A 24,274-nucleotide genomic window follows, 5' to 3' on the forward strand; every position below is an offset into this window, starting at 1 on the left:
TGGGCGGTCAGTAAACGGCTTGCAAATGATCAATTATTGTGGGGTTTGCTTTCTCTTGAAAACACTTGGGGTTTTATCAGAATTTCTTCCCTGTCTGTAGGAATTCATCCTGGATAGGACCAGAATCTTTCACCCCCACCCCCCTACGGTCACCACCCATCATCGCTTGCTTGGACATGCAGTCACCTCTGCCCTGGTCTCCTGCCCTCGCCTTTCCCGCTCCCTCGCCTTCTCCCTCGCCCCCACAACACAGAGTCTGTTCCCCCCACAGCCGCCAGAGGGCGCCTGTGAACACTTGAGTCAGGTCACATCCATCCTGTTTAGACCCTTCCATGGCGTCCACCTCACTCAGAGCAAACACCAAATCCTCCCCACCGCCTTCAGGCCTGAATGTGCTGCCCTTCTTGCCCTCGTCTCCCTCCTCCCTGCTCCCCGCCACTTACCCCTGTGCTTACTGTGCTCCAGCCACACCAACCTCCTCCATGTTTCCCAAACACACCAGGCATGATCCTGCCTCAGGGCCTTTGTACCTTCTGTTTTCTCTGCCTGGAACATCCTTCCCCAGATATGCACGTGGCTTCTCCCTCACCTCCTCCAGGTCTGGACTCAAATGCATCTTCTCATGCAGGCTTTCCCAGGCCATCCTAAAACTGCAACCCCTAACCTCCTCCAACCCCAGTGCCCCCATCTTTTCTTCCCTGTATTACTTCTCTCTACACCACTCATCACCCTTTAAGTACTTGGTGTTTACTTATTGGTTCATCTCTATCTCTCTAATGTAAGCTCCTAGAAGAGCTTTTGTGTTTGTGTGTTTTGTTCACTGCTGTGTTTTCAATATCCATAATAGAGCTTGACATACAGTAGAGACTTAACAAATACTTGTTGAACAAATGAGACCATCATGCCTAATAAAAAAAATATGGGACCTCACTCCAGTATGTTCTGGGGAAGGTCAAGGGGGGCCCGATCTGGGGACCCAGCATGTTCCATCCAGTGGTAGTCTTTGCTTTTTGAACAATGCACAAACCGATTTCCCAGTAGAGGACCCTTTTCCCAGCACGCCTGGTAAGAGCGGCAGTGTTCCAAGGAGCGTGGCTTGGGAAACATCCGTGAATGATCTCTGAGTGATCTGAGTGATATAAACAGACTTGAAGTTTAGTTTAGGAGGAATCTGAAGGTAGCAGCCCAGAAGTCTGTGTGACGATTGTCAGGCTTTGGCCATTTACTTGCCTTGGCTTCTCAGGAGCAGGGGCGGAGGGAAAGTGGGGACAAAAATAGGGCTGTGCTTAGTGGCCCGAGGTATATCCAGACCTTATGTGTCACCCTGGGTTGGGGAAGCAGAGAGGGAGGTCCAGGTTTGGGTGTCAGTATGAGCAGGTCTATTTCTAATGGTGGTTATGGAGGCAGTGTTGCATGTGGGCGAATGTGTGTGAGAGAATAAATTCCTGTCCTGGGGAAGGGCTCGAATCCCATAGTTCCTCGCCAAGTTCCTTAACCCCTCATACTCTATCTTGTCAGACACGTGGCACATGGTCTGGCATATTCCAGGGGTCCAGCAAAGGGCATCTGTTGTTTTCCCGGGCTTCCTTTCTCCCCTGGTGGGGATGGCTGAGTCCCCCATTGAGTTCCCATTCTCTGACCTCTGACCTCCTCACAGACCCTCTTCCAAAGCCCAGAGGAAGGCTGGCAGCTGTACACCTCGGCCCAGGCCCCTGATGGGAAATGCATCTGCACAGCTGTGATCCCTGCACAGAGCACCTGCTCCCGGGACGGCAGAAGTCGGGAGCTGCGGCAACTGATGGAGAAGGTGAGAACCTTCTAGATTCCTTGGGGAAACTGCAGAAATCTCCCAATTGCCACCCTGCCCTCTGTCCTTATTCAGGTCAGCCAGGGCCACATCTAGCCATGTGGGTTATTCAGAGCTGGCAGATAACCTGCCTTCCGTCTAGGTGGGTATTTTAGTGAAAATCTGTTCAGTGCTTCTTTGGAGGAGAAGCTGCATGCCACGTGGGGCCCTGGAGGAAAGAGGGCCCCAGTGGCAACATCTGCGTTGCCTGCATGTGTGAGCTCCAGCCCTGCTGTGCACACCCCACTCAGCCCCTTAGTTCGTTAGGCTTGCCTGCTAAGAAGGTGTTTTGTGTCCCTTGGGGAGGGGTCTCACCCTCCATCTCAAGAGACTCGTATAAATGTTCCTTCCCTTTCTGATTGAGTTCAATAGAAAATGGTCCCCATTCAGTACCTCGCCAAGGATTTCTTGGTGCCCTTTATGGACTGATTGCTGTCCCTTGCCACTGCCCTGTTAATGCCCGTTAAACAGCTCTGGTGTTGGTGTTGAAAGGGACCAGCTACTCCCCACATCACCCTATAAAGGACAGAAGAGATCCTTCTCGGCACTGGAGTCTCCCGCGCATTAACTCCGCAGGATGCTTCCCCGCCCACAGCCCCAGAACTGCTTTCCTCAGCAGTTTTGGACATCCCTGTGATGTCCCCTGATTGTGGGCCATGGCTATAAAATGTTCTGTGGTGGCCAGAGTGGGTATCAGGCTGTTGGGTTTCTGAGAACTTCCAGGGGTCACCTGGAAAGTCTGTGTGTTTCAATAAGCATCCAGTGTTGTCTTTGAGTTCACCTTAGCCAGTGAGGCTCACCTTGGCCAGGTGAGTGCAAGTCACTTTACCCAGGTGGAGGTGGGAGCTAGGAAGCCTTAATCTGGGTCAGGCCAGGGCTAGGGAATTTCAGTTTACTCATTTAGCTGAAAAGTATTAAGCGATGGCTTAGGACCAATGCTGGGCACTGGGGATTTAACTGTGGACATGCTAGGTACCAAGTCTGCCTCTGAGGATCCCACCTGAAGGAGGCAGGTGAATAAGACTGTTCCAGATAATAGTCATAGCTGGGGAGATAAAAACTGGGTAAGCGGAGAGAGGGTGAGCAGCTACTTAAGACAGGGTGGTCAGGGACGGCCACCCTGAGGAGGTGATGCTGGAGTTGAGACCTGAAGGATGAGAAGGAGCCAGCTGTAGGAAGATGAAGGGAACAGCGCTCTAGATAGAGGGATCAGCAAGTGCAAAGACACTGAGGAGGGAAGGAGCTTAGAGTCTGTGAGAGCAAAGGAGGCTTGTGGTTGGAGTGAATGAAGTGGGGGAGGTAGGTGAGCGGGCAGGACCAGCCTGCAGGGTTTACAAGGGCAGGAGGTGATCCAATCTTCCTTTTGAAAAGTTCCTCTCTGGCTGCTGTGTGGAGAACTGACTGTTGGGATCTAGGGTGGGACCAGGAGGCCGGAAGGAGGGGAGAGGTGAGAGGTGAACCGTTCCAGGTGGGTCTATTCCAGGTGGGGCCAATGGATGGATTGGGCATTGGGAGGCTGCTAGTGAGATCAGGGCAGGAGAAGGTTGGTTGGGCGTTTGCCAGGTTTTGTCTGGGGCAGGAGTCGGGGCAGGAGTCTGGCTCTCTCTAACCCTCCCAGTTCCTAGGTCCAGAATGTCTCCCAGTCCATGGAGGTCCTTGAGTTGAGGACATACCGTGACCTCCAGTACATGCGCAGCATGGAGACCCTCATGCGGAGCCTGGATGCGCGGCTCCGGGCAGCCGATGGGTCCCTCTCAGCCAAGAGCTTCCAGGTGGGTCCTTCGGGGTTCAGGTTAGAGGTCAAGGGAAGAATCGGGAATGGTGCCCATTAGTTTCGAGAGTGGGCTCACATCTGGGAAGACTGATGGTTGGCTGGGATCTAGGGTCCAGTATAGGCCAAATGTCAAGGGCCATATGTGCATCAAAGTGGGGAAGTGAGAAAAAAAGGGGGGGGTGAGGTTATGGGTCAAAGGTTGGGGTTTTATCTGGGTCAAAGATCAGGAGTAGGGATCCATGACAGTTCCATCTTGGTGGGCAGGAGCTGAAGGACAGGATGACGGAGCTGTTGCCTCTGAGCTCAGTCCTGGAGCAGTATAAGGCGGACACGCGGACCATTGTGCGCCTGAGAGAAGAGGTGAGGAATCTGTCCGGCAGCCTTGCAACCATCCAGGAGGAGATGGGTGCCTACGGATATGATGATCTGCAGCAGCGAGTGATGGCTCTGGAGGCCCGGCTCCATGCCTGTGCCCAGAAGTTGGGTATGTTTTGACCCTTGACCTGACCCCTGACCCCTGACTTTCATGCCTAACCCCAACACCACCTGTGTGTGCAGAAGCTAGACAGTGTTGACCTCTAACTTCTATCATTGGTGAATATCTTCTCCCATTCAGTAGATTGCCTTTTCATTTTGTTGATGGTTTCCTTTGCTGTGCCAAAACTTTTTAGTTGACCTGTAACTTCTAAACCTTGACTCTTGACTTCCCTACTTAAGGCCAAGAATAGACCTAAAGCTGGAAATGGCCCTGACCCTTGACTTCCAGCCCCTCACCCCCAACTTAACTCCATCTTGGAACCAGATCACTGGATCCTATCTCACCTCTGGTCCCAACTCTTCTCAGTCCCACCTTATCCTGGCCCTGCCTCCCTTGGGCTCTTCCCACTTCCCACCCCTTCATTCCCCCTGTTCCTGCCTCCCAGGCTGTGGAAAGCTGACTGGGGTCAGTAACCCCATCACCATTCGGGCCATGGGGTCCCGCTTCGGCTCCTGGATGACCGACACGATGGCCCCCAGTGCGGATAGCCGGGTGAGTGACGGTGCCCATCCCAGGGGTTAGAGCCTGGGAGGGGCATAGCCTATGGCTGCCCATAGGTGCCCAGTGATTTCACACCAATGATTCTCTTGTAGCTCAAAGTGTCTTGGGACCTTCAGGGCCCTTGCACCTCCCCTTGACTGTCTAGTGACCACAAAGTGACCAAGGGCCTTCTAGCCCTGTGAATCTCCAAGTGTGTTGACCTCTGATAACTGTATAGAGACAGACTAATAGTTACTAGTACTAGTGACCAGCTCCCAACGACCACTGACCTCCAAGTTACTACACGGTAACCGGTGTCTTCACAAGGATTAGAGACTCCCCATCCCCAGCACTGCTCAGTGACCTTTGGACGTCCAGTGGCCTCCATGTTCACAATTTCCCATCACTTCTGACCCACAGGAACTGCCCAGTGACTGTCCTGGTGACTGATATCCTTGCCATCATCATTGGTCTCCCAGGGATTATGGTAGTTCAACCAGGTGGTTAAGAGCTTGGGTTTGGGAATCAGACTTGGATTTGCACCTCAGTTCCAATTCATATCTGTCCAAAGTTCCTTAATGTCTTGGAGACTCAATTTCCTTATCTTCAAAAAGGTTATGATAATGTTGGCATTAGAGTTTTTAAGATGCTTAGCCCAATAACCAGCCCCAGTAAGGGCACTCACAAATGCTAGTGAACGTGGTGGTGATGAGTGATGATGATGGGGAAGATGCTGATTACGGGCTTGGGCATCTTGTGGCTACAGGGGTTACCATGGGCAATGAATTCAAGTGACTTCTCATCATCCAGTGGCTGTCCAATGACCACTACCATCCAGTACCCAATGATCAGTGAATTTCCAGGGCCAGTGAGCCCCCAGGGCTTGTAATTTGCCCTGATCCTTTGGGATCAAGCACCATCCACTTAGTGTGTGTGAAGAACAATGGCAGTCCCTGACCAAATGACCCCAGTCGCTGAGACTATGAAGGGTCATGAGTGGTCGGTCATTGGTTGTCCCATGGCTGACGAATGACCACTTAGTCACTTGTTGATCCCTAATGACCACGCTTGATTCCTGGGTGGTTGCTGGAGCCTTGGATCATTGGCGGTGGTCCCCCAGTGACCAGTGGCTCTCTCCTAGGTCTGGTACATGGATGGCTATTACAAGGGCCGGCGCGTCCTAGAATTCCGCACCCTGGGAGACTTCATCAAAGGCCAGAACTTTATCCAGCACCTGCTGCCCCAGCCATGGGCGGGCACGGGCCACGTGGTGTACAACGGCTCCCTGTTCTACAACAAGTATCAGAGCAACGTGGTGGTCAAGTACCACTTCCGATCACGCTCCGTGCTGGTGCAGAGGAGTCTCCCGGGGGCGGGTTACAACAATACCTTCCCCTATTCTTGGGGCGGCTTCTCCGACATGGACTTCATGGTGGATGAGAGCGGGCTCTGGGCCGTGTACACCACCAACCAGAACGCGGGCAACATTGTGGTCAGCCGGCTGGACCCGCACACCCTCGAGGTCATGCGGTCCTGGGACACCGGCTACCCCAAGCGGAGTGCCGGCGAGGCCTTCATGATCTGTGGTGTGCTCTACGTGACCAACTCCCACCTGGCCGGGGCCAAGGTCTATTTCGCTTATTTCACCAACACGTCTAGCTATGAGTACACGGACGTGCCCTTCCACAATCAGTACTCCCACATCTCCATGCTGGATTACAACCCCCGGGAGCGGGCCCTCTACACCTGGAACAACGGCCACCAGGTGCTCTACAATGTCACCCTCTTCCATGTCATCAGCACTGCCGGGGACCCCTAGGGGCTGCCACACGAGGGCCACCGGAGGCCCTTTCTACTCTGCCTGTGTCCCTTCAAGTTGATCTGTCTGTCATGCCCAAGCCCTCTCTCCCCCCTCCTGTCCTTTTTCTTCTCTCCTGCCTTTTGCCCAGCTTTCATTCTCTGCCTCTGTATTTCTATTGGTGCATTTTCTCAATGTTGTCTCTTCTTTATCGATCTCTGATTTTGATACTCCAGTTCTTTGCTGTTCTACCTTTTTATTGATGTCCCTCTGTCTTTTTATTGATCTGACTCTCCCACTCTTTCCCTGTCTCTGCCTGTCTTTCATCCCTCCCTCGCTTCCCTCTTTGCTTCCCATCCATTCCCCATTCCCTCTCTCTGCACCCCTCCCTCTTCCCAGTCCCCAAGGAGTTGAGTGCATGGATTTGTTTCTTTTTATTTTACACCTTTTCTTTCCGGGTTGCTGGAAATAAACGGGACCTTTGACATTTGATGCTTCAGTTGCTCTGTGTCTGGAAGGGGCAGAGGAGGCAGTGGTGAAGGCTAAGTCCGGGCCTGGAGACCCCTTGTCCCATACAGCAAGCTTTGTGAACGGGGGCAGGCGAGACCAGCATGGGACGTGGGAGGGTGGCTTGGCAGGGCAAGCGCTTTGGGAAGATAGGCAAAGTTATTTCGATCGAAAACAATTTGTTTAAGCAATTTGATCCAAACACCCGAGAATTCTATCACGATGAAAACTGGCCTCAAATGAATATTCTCCATCACTGTTTTTTTTCACTCATTGATTACTCTGGTGCATTGCCGAAAAGGCTGGCAACTTTTTAAATGGGGTTTTAACAATTTGACTGCTTCTATGAATTTGGGTATGAGTGGGTAAGACAGAATTTTTCCTTTTCTCTTTTTACTTTGTAATTTCAAAATCATTTTGTATGAGTCGCACCTGTTCTGAGTTAATAACCAAAGGCTAGAAACAGCCTGAAGGTGCACTGGGTGCCTTTAGTTGCACACACACACCTGGAGCCCATTCGCCTGGAAGGGTCTTGGGCGGTTATGGGCCTGTGAGGGCTCCTGGAGGGGAAGGGCAGGCAAGGCTGGGAAGTACGGAGACGGCAGGGGTGTGTGAGGGAGTGGGGACGACATTGAAGAAGCCAGCTGAGGCCTAATCCTCAGGAGCCTTTGGTGACGAGACCAAGGGAAGGCTGTGGGATCACGGAAGGGGAAGAATGAGATGAAGGCTTTATTTTAGCCAGATCCCTGGTGGCCTGGGGGAGATGAACCGCAAGGAGTGGGGAGAGTGACCTCTGGGGCCGGTGGTGGGGAACAAAGGTAGTGCTGTCTACCACAACTCTCCGTCCCCCACTGACTCCTGAGCAGAAACAATGTGTAAACAGCCCCCACCCCTACCCGCTGAGGCCAGAGGCTGCAGAAACCTGCTCCTCCGGGATCTCCCTGATCTCCCCATCTCTAATTAATGGCCTCTTGATTAAATCATCTCCGCTCCGTGTTGGCATCTCCGGGAACTTGGGACACGGGGGCCATATTGTGAAGGAAACCAATGAATAATAAATGTGACTGCCTAATGCAGTCATTTAAAACTAATTTTTAAAGAAATCTTCAAGAAAAGCAATTAATTTCCACTTAAATCGAGTATGACATAGAAAAAGAAATCAATTCCTGGATAAACATGTTGAGAGGCACTTTGCTGTGTACCTGCTTAAACAAAAGGCACAGGGCTGGGACACTTGGAGCATTTGTACACCAGCCGTCCGAGTGTGTTCATTTGGAGGCAAATCTCCAAGGCGAGCATGGGGGTGGGGGGCAGGCCATTGGTCTCTGATACCATGTCCTTTCCAATTAAGGTCGGGGGCTGAGGGCGCTGAGTTCAACAATCTTTGTCTAAAACACAGTGTGGGGACGGGGCCAGGAGTGCAGTTTCCAGGCTCGCGGCCTCACGTGGAAAGGTGCTGGCTCAGGTAGTAAATGGCCGTCAACTGTGATTGGATGGCCATCAGCTGTGGCTAGTTGGCTGTCAGCTGTAACCAGTGAGCCAATGGCCATGGATACAACTGCTGTGGCTACGCTAGCAGGAAAATGGGGGCTAGCAAGAAGACGGTGGCTGAGCTAGCAAGAGCGGATTGCAGCTAGCAAGAGCGGATTGCAGTTAGCACGGCGGATTGCAGCTAGCAAGGAGGTAGGTTGGCAGAGAAGCGCATGGCGGGTTGCGGATCGTGTGGCTCCTGCTTCCTGTGTCTCCAACCCAGCTGCCATCGAGACTACAGTGGTATGACTCCCCTATCTATGGCTCCGTGGGTGTTCCTTTTTGGCCTCACCATGTCCTGCGTTCTTATGTGGGGAGTGGGACCAGAGACCCCACATGACACCCTGCATGACACACAGACTTGGGAGAAGGGCTAGATGTGGGTGTCTGTCACATCTGCACAACAGTCCTCCAACGGATGCCACTAGTGCCTGGCGTTGTAACTGCTGCTCTCTCTCTCTGTCTCTCTCGCTCATACACACACACACACACACACACACACACACAGGGAGGTCCAGCGTTCCTTATATTGGATATACTTATATACTATAGATATACACTAAGTATATTATACATACTTATATGGATTTAGCTGACCCTTGAATATGGGTTTGAACTACGCGGGTCCACACATATGTGGATTTTTTTTCAATAGTCAATGTATTTTCTCTTATGAATTTCTTAGTAACATTTTCTTTTCTCTAGCTTACTTTATTCTAAGAATACAGTATATGATACATATAACATACAATGTAAGTGTTAATCAACTGTTATCCATAAGGCTTTCGGTTAACAGTAGGCTATTAGTGGTTAAGTTTTGGGGGAGTCAAAAGTTATACACAGATTTTTGACTGCGTGGGGTATTGGTGCCCCTAACACCTGCATTGTTCAAGGGTCAACTGTACCTGCAACCAAGGACAGGCAGGAATAACACCCCACACCCCTCCCAGGCCAGGATCATGGCACCCCTGGGGTTCAGGCCCCCCTCTGCTAGCTGTGACTTCCCCTCAGGGACACGCACCTATCTACATTGGGGAAGCACTGTAGCCCATCCCGTGGCAATACCTGTGTTACTCTGAGTTGGGGGGACCTGACCTAGCCCTGCCTGTGGCCACCGAAGCCTGGGTTAGTGCACAGGGAGGAGGAGTGGACACTAGCCCCCTGGGGTAGAGTTTGGCTGGGAGGGAAGACTACCCTGGTGCTGCCATCCTGAAGGGCTGGGATTTATGGCCCCACTTCCAGGCAGGAGAGGGTGGGGAGAACATGGAGCAGACGAGGGAAGCCACAGCTACTGAATCATGAATCAGCCCGATGGTGAGTGGGCTCCAGGGGCATGTTTATCTCACAGCAGTGTTCTTTTGTGTTTGGGTTTTGGCTGCTGCACAGCTAGACAAAGGAAGGGGAAGGGGTCCACAGAGGCAGGGGAGTCACACCCAGACAGGGGGACTCCCAGGGTTGCAATGGACACACCTAGGGACGTGTCATACAACCACGTGCACATCTGGAGACACACACACGCCCAAAGTTACAGGGAGTGCACAAAGACCATTTCTCTGCCAGCCCGCACAGGAAAATACACAGCCCTCCCTGGCAACATCTCAGATGCCTGGGAAGCCGGGGACGTCTATCCTTTGGTATTCAGAGCAGGGCACGGGCCCATTCTCCAGTGACCACTTCGCCTTGGAGAATCCCACGAGCGCTCCTGCCCCCGCCAAGCATTCATTTCTGATCCTTCCCAGAGGCTCCATTGGGCGAGCTGGGGTGCGATCACTTCCACCCCACAGAACTGTTGACGCAAATAGTAGGTCTGCTTGCTGCCTGCTTTGTGGCCCCTATAGGACAGAAGATTCTGCCTGGAGGTGCAGCCAACTCGCTGGCTCTCCCCAGCCCGCCAGAGGTGAGAGGAAATTCATTAAAGCTTCCTAATGACAAATGCTCCGGCAGGCAGAGAGCAATCGCTCCAGAAACGTGTCAGATGGGAGTCAGCCCAGGTGACTTGATGAGACTCAGGCCTTTATTAGAGGCTTGGCCCTGGGGGGCCTCCCTTGGGGTCAAGCCAGACAAGGCTTTGTTTTGCTCAGGTGCCCAGGCCCTGCTGGCCTGCTATCTCCGTGATGTGGGAGGGGGCGGGGAGAGGCAGTAGGCATAACCGCCTCTAACAGATTCGTAAATCTCCAGGATGAACAAGCCCCCTGCCCAGACCCTGGCACGGGGGCAGCTGTAAGGCTGTGCCGGACAGCAGCTTCGCCACACCCACAGACCCCCACCCTAGTAGGTGCCCCGAGAGGAGGGAGAGTTGCCCCATTTGCCACAGGGAACTCCTCTGCTTGAGGACACCACCCTCCCATGTTCCAGCAGAGAGCCTTACTCCATGAGGGCTAGGCAGTAGTCCCCTCCCCTCCTGGCTGGCCCCCGTTGCTGTGGTAACAGCATCTGCAGAGGCGGCAGGACCCAGGCACAACCTGCCAGAAGAGCAGGTGGCGTGCCAGGGAAGCAGGCACCAGGGTGTGGGAATCATTCATTCTAACTGGGGTGGCCCATGTGTGGAGGGAGTCAGGGGGTGCAGAGAGCACCTAGAGCAGAGGGGCTTAAACCTGGCTTCCCAAGGATCCCGTGCAAATCCCCAGCTACCTGACCTGCTGAATCCCTCTGTGGGGTCAAAGCAGGGCCCTTGCGTTCTAGAACATTCTTGAACACCCAAGTTTGAGGACAGTTGGCACTGTACCATGCCCCACTTCTCTGGAGTCTGGCTACTGGGATGAATTCCTGGAGGACACCCCTGGGTCCAGGGTGAAGAGAGGCATCTTGGGGAGGAGACAGCCTGGACCCTTGAACACCAGGGGTGGCGGGAGAGGACTGTGCCGCGACAGGGAGGAAATGAGACCAGGACGCAGAGCAGTGGTTCCAGGTTTAATGGAGGGTGTGGAGGGTGCTGCACTGCTGCTCAGAGGGCCCCAAGGTGGGAGCAGCTGGGCCCCACATGGAACATTCGCTTTTTGCGACCGCACAGAATAACATGGCATAACCAGAAACAACGTAAGGCCCTCCTGCCCCCGTCCTGGACCTGGGGGGACACAGGGGGTAGCTCAGCTAACTAGGCCTTCCCTTTGGGACAGGTCACCCCACCCCCAGGGTCTGGGAGCTCTGGGAGCCTCCCCGCCCCACTGCCCTTCTGAAGTCAATCCCTAAAGGGGAGGGGAATCTGGCGGGGTCAGCCCCAGCCTGGGGAGACACGGAGCCCCCTAAAGGTACAGGGCCCCTCTCCCAGCCATTGTGGGAACAATAAATACTGTGTGGCATCAGCAGGGAGGGGCACCCACGGGTGCTGGTGGTGGGAAGCGGGGTGTGCGGCCCAGCTGCCCCTCACTCCGTGCGCAGGATGATGTGGATGCCGGAATCCGTGAACACGGGCCCGCTCATCTCCCCCGTCCGCAGCGCGAAGGAGGCATCTTCAAATGGCTTCTGCATCTGACCTGGGGAAGCATGAAGGATGGTGTGGGGTCGGGACCCGGCTGCAGACCAGGACCAGACAGGGCGGCCGGACGGGGCTCCCACCTGCGCCCAGCCTCTCTCATGGGTCACGCGGTTTATGGCCCTGTCACAGGGCTGAGCGGCCCAGCTGGGGCTGGCAGGGCCATTAAGGAGGCTCCAGGAAGCCTGAGGACAGCATGAGGGATGGCAGGCAGAGCTGCTGTCACTGCTGCGTGCTTAGAGACGCATTTTAGTGATGAACGCGTCTCCCTGGGCCCAATTTCCAGGCCTTCCACGTGGTCTGCCCTGCCTGCCTCCTGGGGTAGGTGGCAGCTCCTTACCTTACCCCTCACCCCATCCTGGGTACCTCAGGGATGAAGAGGATGAAGGGGAAGGAGGACAGAGGAGGTGCTGGCCGGCTCCCCTCTGCTCTTCCCTTCCCACTGCCCCAGCCCGACAAGCCTCAACTCAGGCTGCTGATCGGACCCCGCCCCCGTCCCCTCAGCCCTGGTTCCCTACCTGGGAGGGGGGCGGGGCGGGGCGGAGGATTCTGAAGGCCACGCCCTGGGGCTCTCAAGGGGCCCTGCCCTATACCCCCAAGAGGACAGGCAAATGGCAGCTTGGCAGGCCCGTGATGGGGACAACTGCGCAGAGAAGAACACAGGCTGACTCCCTATCCCAAGAGGGAATGACACCGGGGAGAAGCTCTGCAGTCACCCCCGCCCCCCGCAGCAAGGCAGCCTCCGGAGCCTGAGGGAGGGACTGTGCTGCCACCTGGTGGACCCCGCGAGCCTGTGCGGCAAGGGCCGTCTCCCCCATCCTCTACCGGCTGTGGGACAGAGGGTCCCCGGGGCTTGGGGGTGCCCATCGCTTGCGCACCTCTGCTGAAGGCACCCAGGTCTCCCCTGGCCTTGGCCGAGCTGCAGTCACTGAACTGTGAAGCCAGAGATTCAAAGTCCTCCTCTCCCGACTTGATCTTCTGGATGTAGCCTGCAGACACATGAGGCACAGACCTCTCAGGGGCGGGGTGGGGCCCGGTGAGGGCTCCAGATGGACGCTGGCACATCGCTGAGAAAGGGGTGTGCAACGCCTGCCCTACCGCGTGTACCCACCCACACACGTGTACCCACGCACACACGTGAACCCTCGCCAACCCCATATGCTAACACACCCACAAATGCCTTCTCCCTGCACACATGTGCCGTCACGCTTGGAGTCACAGGTGTCCATGAGTGGTGCCTTCCACATGCATGTGACACTGCAGTGACTTCAACAGCCATGCTGGTCTCACACCCCGGTCCTAAACCCCTGCTCCTTTTGTCACCATCCCCACTGCACATAAATATAACATGAACTTAGCATGACCTCTTCCCACCCCCCACACATATTCTGAGAGAAAATCTACCTCCAGGCCTCACTGGGGGGGACCCCAGGAAACAAGACAAAGAGGGATGCTGGGAACTAGGGCCCCCTAAGACTCCCAGGGCAGTGGTGGGAAAGCTTTCTAGAAGTTTCTAGGAGAAAGGCAGGCCAGGGCATGAGCCCGGCTCTGCCACAGGAGCTGGCCACGTCCTCGGCCCCTGAGCCTCAGTTGTCCCCATCTGTCGTAAGCCAGAGGGAAGGGCTGGGCTGCTTACTGGCGCAATGAAGAGACCCTGGGAATAGTCACTTGTCATTCCCATGGACTATGATGGCCCCAGAGACAGCCATCATGGCTCTTCTCCCAGCTACCCCAAAAGGGTGTGCTGGCAGTGCACCAGATTCACCCTCTGTACAGCTCAAACTGTCCCCATTGGATCCTGATTGCCCCTGGAGGAAGAAGGCCGAGGCTGACGGAAGGAAGGAAAAGGGTGACTGAGGAAAAGGGCTCCCAGCAGAGGGTGCAGGGGCCAGCAACGAGCATCTGTGCAACTTAATGTTTGGGGGGCAGAAAGCGCAGAGAACCACTGCTGTGTGTGTGGGTAGGAAGGAGCCAGCAGCTGTTCTCCTGAGTCCAGGGTGGAGCCCTTGGAGCCAGCGGAAAGGAACCCGTCCTTTCCTCCCTGAAACACCCCTATCCTGCTCTGGGCATCCCTGCCAGGCTCCTCCCTGCCTCCAGGCGCAGCCCCAGGGAGGGCTCCCAGGACACCTGGCCCCAGACTTCCCTTGGTCTGGGCCTGCATGGCCGTCCTGACAGCCACTCTACTGGGGGCATTCTCCCTGAGGCCCCTGGGGGTGCCCAGGACCACGCACGCACCAGCTCAGTGATGGGGCGTGGGTCACGCCTCAGATGGGAGGGTCACCCTGTCACACCTGTCAGGGTGTCTGCACACCGTGACACTTCCACCCACTGTGTGACCTAACAAGGCTGCGACACGCCTGCCTGGTACCTGTCCGAGCAGCACAGGGACACTGTGGATTAGTCTACCTGGTGCCCTGGGGCCCAGATACCCAGCTGGGGGCATCTGCCTGACGCTGGGCTGCTGCAAACTTCCCCGGGCCCGTCAGCCTCAGGCTCGTTTGATCTTAAGGTCACTACCCTCCATCTGCCTGGGACTGCAGTTAAAACGGCACAAACTTGACTGTATGCCTGTCACCCCATCTCGCTGACACCACAGCAGCAACTGTAGGTCCTGGTATCTGACCAGCTTGACGCTCCCATGACCACCACTGTCACCCTGTCACTCTGTCCCGTCCTACCCACTCCTTTGCCTCTGAGTCTGAATCGTTTGTCATGTACCAGCAGGACACAGTGACAAGCAGAACAGTGTCCGGCACAGAGTGAGACTTTGACAAATGCCACTTGCTGTCACCATTCTCCCTTCCACGTGGGCTGCATGTCCCTGTGATGAGGCTGTCCCCACTTCTCTCTGATCTGCCCATCCCTGGTCGTCCTCGCTGGTACGTCTCAGTCTGACCTGGCCACCACAGTGATGTGCTGAAGGTCAGGAAGGCTTGCTGATGTGACACAAACCCCAGCCACTACGGCGTGGACGCTGCAGTGGCTTCTGCCTATTTGCCCTGGTGTGGTCAGGACACGTCCCTGGGGCTGCTAGGTGGTCCCCCTGTGCCAGAAGCACGCACAGGTGACTCCCATCTGAACCAGATGTCACTTAAATACCCCTCTTCCTTGATGCCCGTTACCCCTTCGCTCTCACCCACACAGCACCGAGGTTCCTTCTGTCTGAACCTCGATTCGCCAGCACACGATGCAGCACCCCCTGCCCGTGCACCTGCCCGCCCCCCGGAGGCACAACTGTCCGCCCAGCACCTTTGGAGCCAGGCCCGGTCCTAAGCCCACTACAAGCACCATGTGGCCTCCCTCTCCAGCAGCTGTGGCTGTGGGCCTGGCCACAGGGACCCCCGAGACTAGATGGCCTGGCCAAGAAGTACAGGGTGCAAGTACTATTGGCCTAAATATCCGACAAGCTTTTGCCATGCCCCCCCTTCAGAGAACCCAAATCTTCCTCTAACCAGCCAGCTCTCAGAAATATTCTGCTTAGATGGAGCCTGAAATATTTTTTTAAAAATGCTTTCCTCCTGAGTTCACCTTTCTAGAGGCTGAACTTCAGGGGTCTGTCTGGTCCTAGCCACAAGCCAAGATGCAAGGGAACCTCCTGACCCCGGTATGACCTTAGCTCAGTCTTACACCCCACCACAATGTCCCTCCCATCCGGCCCTGCTCCTCTGCTCACCTCACCCCCACCCATCCCGCCAATTCGATGGTGTCCCTAAATGCCACCCTCGCTTAGGCCTCTTCCTGCCTGAAGCTCACCTGCTGTCTTCTGGTCTCACCTGGGAGCCTTCCCTAAGACTGCGCTGCATGAGGGACCTCCCGGGGCTCTGCATTTACCACCGTCCTGTTTGTGCGTCTGTCGCCTGCCTCATACTAGAGGACAGGGGCTGGGTCGGCCTAGCTCACTGCTGTGTCCCCAGCACCCAGTGCTGTGCACAGAACGAGTGTCCACTAACATTGAAGGAATTCGTGAATAAATGAGACAGGAACAGGCCATGGGGAAGGAGGGCGAGGGATCCACCACTGGGCTCTGTTGGCAGAAATGCTGGAATCTCATGCCTTTTTTCTGTGAACCTCAAGTCAAGTGCTAGAGGATGCAAGAAAGGAAGTGCAACCCTCCCTGGCCTTTTCCTGGCAATGCCCAGACCTTGCCTGATTAAGTCAACACCGGTCACCAAGACAGTGCCTCATGTAACCAGGCTCTGGCCGGGGCACGGGCTGAGAGCCGGCAGACCCAGGTGGCCTCTCAAGGAGCCCAGTCTGGAGCAGGCACCTGCCACCTGCTTCGGGGAGTTCAGGAACCCCTGATACAGGATGCACAACAAAACAGCAGCTGCCTCTGTTGGCAGATCATATATATCCCTGAGGCCGAGGAGGGTGGACTCTGGACCTCAAGTGCTGTGTTCAGATCCCAGCTTTACTGCTCCTGAGCTCTGTGACCTTGGTGGGTGACTTTCCCTCTTGGAGCCTCATTTGCCTGGCATGTAAAATGGGCTCATCAGCAGCTCCCACCCTGGATGGCTATTGTGAGGAGTAAAAGAGCTACTGCTAGAGCAGGGCCTGGCCCAGAACAAGCCCTTGACAGTTACTAGCCGTCAGTTCCCATAACATGGACTGAATTGTGTGCCCCAAATTTATGTTGAAGCTTCGAACCTCCAATGTGACTGTACTTGGAGATGGGCCTTTATGGAAATAATTAAGGCTAAACAAAGTCATGAGGGTGGGCTTTTATTTTTTTTTAAGGAAGGTGCAGCTCACAGTAGCCTATGCGGGGATCGAACCGGCAACCTTGGTGCTACCAGCAGAGGGTGGGTCTTGATCCAACAGGATTAGTGTCCTTATAAGAAGAGACACCAGAGAGCTCCACCTCTCTCTCCCCACGCACAAGCACCAAGGAAAGGCTGTGTGACAACACAGTGAGAAGGCGGTGGCTGCCTATAAGCCAGGAAGAGAGCCCTCAGCAGAAACTGAATCGGTCAGAACCTTGATCTCAGATTTCTAGCTTCCAGAACTGTCAGAAATAAATAGCTGTTGTCGAACTCCTAATCTCTGGTATTCTGTTATAGCAGCCCGAGCTAATACAGCATATGCACTTAAGGGACAGTGAGTGAACAAATGTGGTGGTCTCTAACCCTAAAAGGGTTTGGAGACAATCTAGGGAAGGAGCCTAGACAGGAAAAAGGTGACAGGCTTAGTTCTGCCATCCCAGAAGACCCCAGATCCAGCAGGAGAGGCCCAGAGACCCCCACCCTGAAGCCAGCAGGCTGGAAGAACCTGGAGTGGGGACACTGGGCCAAAGGCGCTCAGTGGCCCTCAGACTCTGGGGATGGGGATGTGTGGGGGTCTCCCTGGGGCCCTCGGGCCTTGGGCATGCTGGGGCAGAGGGAAGGGGAGCAGGTGGGGAGGGCTTCTCCACGGCCTGGCCTCCTCTGACAAGGACACCGGCACCACGGGCAGCCAGGCCTCGGATCCCTGACCGCAGTCCAGCAGCTGCAGAGCGAGCCGACGCTGGAAAAAGAAGTCTCAGCAGAAAACTTGGACGTGCTGGTTCACTGCAGGCAGCCTATCCCCTCTGGGCAACGAGGAGCACTGGCTCTAAATGGATACTGTTGAGCCTCCGACCCAGGCTGCCAGCTACAGAGCGTGCTGCCCAGATCCTGACCTCCTGAGCACCTGGAACAAGCTCATGGCAGGGGGAACATCCACTTCCATTCGAGAAAAGGAGGCCCCAAGGCCCAAAGCTTGCGGACACGGCACCATGCCTGCGTCTCACTGCTCCCTCCTAACCCCCGAGGAAGCCTGCCCTGGCCCATCTCAGTGTCTTGGACACTGAGGCCGAGAGGGAGGTCACCGCCCAACGTCACCTGAGGGTCTGCCGGTGGAGCCCACTGGCCTCCACATCCCTGCCCAGAGCTCTTCCCATGGGCCTCGGGGAAGCAGCAGGGGCTGTCAGTGAGCAGAGGCCGTGTCCTGACCTTGGCCCCCCACACTCGCCTGAAGGACTGAGGTCAAGGCTCCGCTGCGTAGACAGTGAGCACTGGACACTGAGCCTACTGCTCTGCTGGGCACTCCCTGCATCTTCATGGCTACCTTGCCCCCATTTTACAGAAAAGGAAACCAACGCTCTGAGAATGAAGACACTTGCTCAAGGCCACACACCTGGCACAGGATCCATCTGTGTGTGACTCCAGGGTGGGCCACAAGTGGGCCACACTGGCCCTCACGTTACCCCTCCCCACGCATCTAATCCATCACCCCGTCCTCTCGATTCTGCCTCCTCCATGTCTCTAGAATCTGCACCACCCTTCCCACCCGCCCCCAAGTTCAAGTCACATTGCCTCTAGCTGCAATTCCTCCCCCAGCTTCCAGCAGGCCCTCTAGCAGAGGCAGGCGCCCTACCCCTGCCAACAATCCCAGGCTGCATCCACTTAAGGTAAAGCCCCAGGGCCTAGCAGCTTACTGGGGCACCGCCCCCCTGCTCCTGCCAAGGTAACCCTCCCCAAGGCCCGAGCTGACCTCAGCACTCTCAAGGCCCCCCGCAGCGACAGCCCCACCAGACGCACACCCCTGTCCATCCTAGAGATGGGGGAGGCACCCTCACCTGCCACTTCCAGGCAGTCCCCTCAGCCTGACAGCTTTCCTTCCAAGCCATGCTGAGATCTCACTGCGCCTACCTGCCTTAGCCTCCTGCCATCTTGTGCCAGGATTGTCCCAAGAGTTTCTGCCTCTGGCCTGGATGCCATGCTGAACCCAGGCTCTTACTCTCCCAGCTGCCTCCCCAATGCTTCTTCCTTGGGCTCCTCAGATTTAGTGAGTCCCTGCTACCAGGGGTGGCACCTCCTGCCACTCAATCTTGAATGCTTGTTACCTCTTGCTTACTCCCATGTGGTCCAGAAACCTCAGAACAGAGACCACTTCAGCTGGGAAGACACAAGAGGTCATCATCTCAGGATTCTTTCTGGGCTTTCCCCACCATTTCCTCCTCTTCCGTGGAGGCAACCAGACTCCCCTCATCGCTCACAGTGGGTCCCAGCCAGCCTGGGCTTTGGGCCTTCTGGCTTCCCTGGCCCTTCACCTTCCAGCCACACAGCTCTTTCCTGAAAGTGTAGCACAGCAGGGCCCCTCTCCAGCCACACGTGGCCATGTGTTTCCTGCTGTCTGCAGGAAAGGCCTCAAACTCTTTGCCTTGCTCTGGGGTCTCAGCCTGGCCAGGACCTGCTCTTGAAGGGTCTGGTCCCTCTTCAGCCTTCCCGAGTCCTGGCTGCAGCCCAGCCCGCAGGCCTTTATTTCTGTTATTTTCTCTGCCAGGAGGCAATTTCCTCGTTTCCTATTGGTTCACGAAACAATGCTGTGAGAGCTAAGATGGACCAGGCTGTGTGTTGAGTGGTGGGAATATAATGGGGTAAGAGACCGATACAGTCCCTGCCCTCAGAGCTCTGGAGGCGAGCTTTTTCATCTGCCTTCAACATTCTGCGCAAGAACTCAGCTCCTCTCTACAAGGCTACGAGGCATGAGGTTAACAGGTGCCAATTATGCCAGACACCATATGGGGGGTGTGGGCCAAGTACTGGACCAAGTGATATGATAGTCAAACAATAGCCAATACTAACTGAGTGTGCACTCTGCCAGGCCTGTGCTAATAATAACCACCACAATAACCACTGGCAATAATAGAACATTTACTAGATGCCAGGTGCTATTATTCATACTTTACTGCATTACGTCAGAGTCCTTACAATTACTCTATGAGTTGGGTCCTATTATTATGATACTAATTTTATAGGTGAAAGAGACTGAGGTTCAGAGATGTTAAGTAACTTGCTCAAAGTCACACAGCCAGGACCTGGCAGAGCTGGATGGGAACTCAGGCTGTCTGGGTGTGGGTGAAGGACCAGCTATGTGGTGTAAGAACAGCCAGGGAGGGGTCGGGGGGTCTCTAGTGGGAAAGGCTAAATGGATGATAAAACCACACGTGAGATCCAGACCAGCACTGTCCAACAGAGCTTCTTGCAAGGACATAAATGTTTTCTATTTGTCCTGAGATGGCAGCCGCTAGCCACATGTGGCTACTGAATACCTGAAGTGTGGCTAGTGCGACTGAAGAACCAAGCTTTAGTGTCACTTAATTTTAATTAGTAAATGGACATAGCCACATGTAGGTAGTGGCAGCTATACTGGAGTGCTCTAGACCAGGGTTCTGCAAACTATGGCCCACGAGCCATAGCCTGTTTTTGTAAACAAAGTTTTATTGGCACACAGCCCTGTCCATTTGTTTACATACTGTCTATGGCTGTTATATTACAAAGCAGAATTGACAGAGACTGTATGGCCCACAAAATCTAAAATATTTACCATCTGGCCTTTTAAGAAAAAGGTTACCAACTGCTGCTCTAGACTGTGGAGAAAACACAAAACAAAGCAAGGAACAGCCCCCTGTCTTGGGGCAGAATTAACTTATAACTGCTGGCTAGTTCTGTGCTGCTACTTTTCCAACCTCCCTCCCCCTCCCCCTTCTTCCAGACCCACCCACACATGTGCCACAGAAACCTGCTTGATGATATTATCATCAATAGCTCCGACTGACTGAGGGCCCACTGTGCTTCATGCACTGTCTCATCCCACTGAATTTTCACAACAGCCCTCAGAGGTGCCCATTTTATAGACAATATATGACGCTGCCCATTTTATAACAAAAACTGAGTCTCATGGAGGTGACTTGAATCCCCAAGGTCATGGAGGTTACAGGGCAACATAGCTACCCTCTTAACCTGGGTCTGCCAGGCTCCAAGGCTGGGTCCTACCGTCCCTAGTGGGAAGAGGTGGCCATCTGGGCCAGGCTCATGTCACATATAGGCATTTCTGTGTTGGCCAACGCCACACCTGACAGCTGAGCAAGTGGGATGGAGGGTCTGGTGTGATTTGTACAAGGCCCACTCTGGCCCCTGGAGGGGGAGAGGTACCAACCGCCCTGCCCCCCAGAGCCCATCTCCAGCCCTGCTCACTGTTGATCAGCTCCAGGGCCTCCTCCTTGGTCCGGGTAATCTTCTCCTGCCTCCAGGACGAAGGCCTCCGTGACTGGCTGTGCTTGACCAGCAGGTGTGAGCAGCGAACCCTCGTAGGTTCCCCCTGTCCATTTTTGCCACCGCCACTGCTGTTGCCACTTGGACGCTCCCACTGGCTGGCGTTAGTGATGTGATTGAAGTAGTACACCCGGCCTGAAGGGAGAGGAGGCAGGAATTCAGCTGGGACCTGCTCATAGGCCAGGATAAGGAACTGGTCTATGAGATGCCATCATTCAGCAAATCCACTGTGTCCACCACGTGCCACAAGCCCTTAGGGAGCTAACATTCTAGGTGCCGGCAAATGAGACAACAGGATAACTTCAGTCACTGATAACTTTGAATAACCCAGGGTGACAGTAGAGAGGAAGCCAGGGTGGGGGAGACGGAGTGGTTCAAAGCATGCACTCAGCAGCCAGACTGCCTGTTCAAATCTGCCTCTGCTACTTACTCACTGTATGATCTACCTTCCCCAGGCCTCGGTTTTCTCACCTGTAAAACGGACACAACAGCGCCTGCTTGTTGGGCCATTGTAAGGACTAAATGAGTTCTTATCTGTAAAGTGCTCAGGATAGCTCCTGGCACACATTAAGAGTGTGATAGCTATGATTATATTCCTTTTATAGATGACAAAACTAGGTATGTTTCCTGAGTGTTCAGTGGGCTCCAGGCACAACTGCGCCCAGGCGTGTCAGACACCAAAGCTCAGCTCTCTTCCCCTACAGCGTACTGTGCTGCACCAAGGGGCCAGCATTACTGGGGGCCAGACGTTAGGCAGGGACTGAGCAGCATGGAGCGAACACGGCACACAAGAAGCCTGAAGAGGGACCTAGGAGAGACGGGGTATCATTCCACAAAACCAGTTTGCCTGGGTTACATGGAGGACTTGTGCCCAGCACCGTGAAGGGTTGAATGTCACCCCTGAGGAGGGCTGTCAGGGTTGAGCAGAGCAGGAATGGCAGGAGTTGGGGCCCAGAGTTGGACAGTGCATCAGTTTTATGCTGCAGGCCATAGCCACAGGCCAGGGCTGAGGCAGGGTGGGAGAGAGCGGAACCCACGACGGCCTCTAAAACCTTGGCAGTGGGCTCTAGTTCTCCCAACCTCAGTGTTCTCAGCTGAAAAGTGGCAGTGAAGTGAGACAATCAGACTTTATGGGGTTGGTGCAAGTGGAGAGAAAATGATGATGTATGCAAAGTGCTCACCAGAGTGCCTGGCGTTCAATAAACCAGAATTATTACTGCGACTTTGACTGCTATGGGCAATGGAGGCAGTGGAATGAGAGCGGGGCCTGCTTCTCAGCAGTTTGCAGTGACAAGGGCAGGGGCCTCTGGAGACAAACTGGGTTCTAACCTCACACTCAGCCCCCACCCCCTGAAATGAATGACCTTGGGCGAGTTCCTTAAGTTTTCTGGCGTCAGTTTCCTCACCTGCAAGATAGGGGTAATGACTACCAACCTCCAGGAGATGTGGCCATTCAGTGACAGAAAACACTTAAAACGCCCGGCATAATGCTCGACGCTGATAAAAGTGCCCTGGTGTTGCCATTACTGTACATGTGCCTTAAATCGGGCCCCAGCACGGGGGCCGTCCTCGGGCAGAATTTCACCATAGGCTCAGCATTAGGTGTGGATGGCACGCGTGTTAGCAGTAGGTTGGGGATGTGAGGCCGGGCAACTCTAGGGCCACGCCCTGAGCATGGGTTTAGAGGGTCTCCTCCCCCAGGGGTGCCCCCGGGCCCAGCGGGGTGCACAGACGTTTCCCCGCGACGTCAGGTGCATTAGGCCGAAAAGTGTCAGCCCGGTCGGCAGGACCAAGACCATCCCTCGGAGGAGTGCCGTAGGATCACCGGCCCCTTCCCCCCGTTTCCCCCACAGGGCCCTAGGCTTTCCCGGTCCCATCCCCGCCTTAGTTTCCTTCGGTTTCCTGGCTCCTGAGGCTCAAAGCCTCCACAGGGCGGGCCGGGGCCGTTACCCTAGACGATTCGGAGGAGCCAAGATCCCATGGAAATCGGACAACTACACCGCGCCCAAGAGGCGAGCTCGAGCCCTGCTTCCACAGGCCCGCGCGGCCCCGCCCCAGCCCCGACCCCCGCTGCACCTGAGCTGCGGCTCATGCGCTTCTCCCAGCCGGGCGGTAGCTTCTCCTCATCCGCCATCTTCCCTCCTGCCGCAGCGCCCGCTCCGCCTCCGCCGCACCGCCTCTGCCGCCCGCCCACCGCCGCCACCGATTGGCTAGGCCTGCCTTGCACCAGGGCCTGGAGACGACGCTCACTGGGCACTCCAACTGTCCGGACTGGACTTCTGGCTTTCTATTGCACAGAAGCGACAGTGGGCGGATCCTCCCCACATTTACCTGGGTCCCGGTCCCCCCCTAGTCGGCCTCACCCGACCCCGCCCCCTTCCTCTCCTGGTCCTGTAAGTGGTGGGGAAGGGATATACTCCCGCCTTCTCAAAGCCCTTTGGCGAGCTTCAAAGAAGTCCCAACTCCTCCTTTGCGTCCTTCGCCACAGAGCCCATCCGATTGGCTACTGCAGCAGCAATTCTCGCCTTCCTCAGCCGTTTCCGGAGGGCCGCAGCCCCCTATACGGAAGTGTCTGGCTGGTGTGGAGGTAACGGTAGCTGACGAGGTACTTGGGAGAAGAGATGCTGGCTTTGCTGTTGCCACAGCAACGCAGTTGCCTTGGTGATGAGCAGCTAAGCACCAGAAGCCTAAATTTGGCTCTTCCATCCTCCCTCTTCCCATCTCTTTCCTCCAGATGTCCCAAGCTAACCCATCCCCTTTTATTTTTTTTGTGCAAGTCTAACCCTTTCCCTCTACCAATGACCCAAACACCTTCTACTTTCTTTGGAACCTACTTACATCACTTATTCCCTCCAAAGCTGTCTCTTGCCTCTATCCTGGTGACTGGTGGGTGATGGCATTGCCACTCAGAGAGGGACACAGAAGGGGGCAAGCGTGGGAGGATGAGTTCAGTTTGATTCTATTTAAAATGGAGTCTGTGGCACCCATGGGGCACTGAGGAGGTGGTGGGGGACCCAGGGCTGGAGATAGCTATGGAAGTCAAAGATTACCAACAGGGAAGAGTTCAATTACAGTTCATCTATAGCACTGACCCTCATATGACTTAGAAAGAATGAGGCGCAGTGACATAAAACACAGGGAAACATGTTCACGAGAAAGTAGAGACAGGATGCGGTAGAAGGCTAAGAGCACTCAGGAGACGGATTACTTGTTTGAAGCCTGGCTCTACCATTTACCATGACCTTGAACAAATTA

At 55.0% G+C, this 24,274-nt stretch overlaps 2 protein-coding genes across 3 annotated transcripts in view; one reads left to right on the forward strand and one right to left on the reverse strand.

The window, feature by feature from the left end:
- The window catches only part of OLFM2 (olfactomedin 2), a 56,493-nt gene extending 49,565 nt beyond the window's left edge, over nt 1–6,928 (forward strand). For both annotated transcript variants that reach the window (XM_033133383.1, XM_033133382.1), the window contains exons 2-6: nt 1,658–1,807; nt 3,472–3,618; nt 3,885–4,104; nt 4,544–4,650; nt 5,780–6,928. In XM_033133383.1, coding sequence (XP_032989274.1) covers nt 1,658–1,807; nt 3,472–3,618; nt 3,885–4,104; nt 4,544–4,650; nt 5,780–6,457 — 1,302 coding nt within the window. In that variant the 3' untranslated portion in view covers nt 6,458–6,928. The remainder of the gene's footprint in view (nt 1–1,657; nt 1,808–3,471; nt 3,619–3,884; nt 4,105–4,543; nt 4,651–5,779) is intronic.
- Nucleotides 6,929–11,370: 4,442 nt separating this feature from the next.
- Nucleotides 11,371–23,238, reverse strand: PIN1 (peptidylprolyl cis/trans isomerase, NIMA-interacting 1). The gene is made up of 4 exons (XM_033135014.1): nt 23,096–23,238; nt 20,942–21,154; nt 12,824–12,934; nt 11,371–11,946 (listed from the first exon to the last, which is right to left on the reverse strand). The coding sequence occupies exons 1-4, from the start codon at nt 23,151–23,153 to the stop codon at nt 11,837–11,839; spliced, it is 492 nt and encodes a 163-aa protein (XP_032990905.1). The 5' UTR covers nt 23,154–23,238; the 3' UTR covers nt 11,371–11,836.
- Nucleotides 23,239–24,274: the final 1,036 nt, after the last annotated feature.

The sequence above is a fragment of the Rhinolophus ferrumequinum genome, chromosome 18 (assembly GCF_004115265.2).
Source record: "Rhinolophus ferrumequinum isolate MPI-CBG mRhiFer1 chromosome 18, mRhiFer1_v1.p, whole genome shotgun sequence".
Taxonomy (NCBI): Eukaryota; Metazoa; Chordata; class Mammalia; order Chiroptera; family Rhinolophidae; genus Rhinolophus; species Rhinolophus ferrumequinum.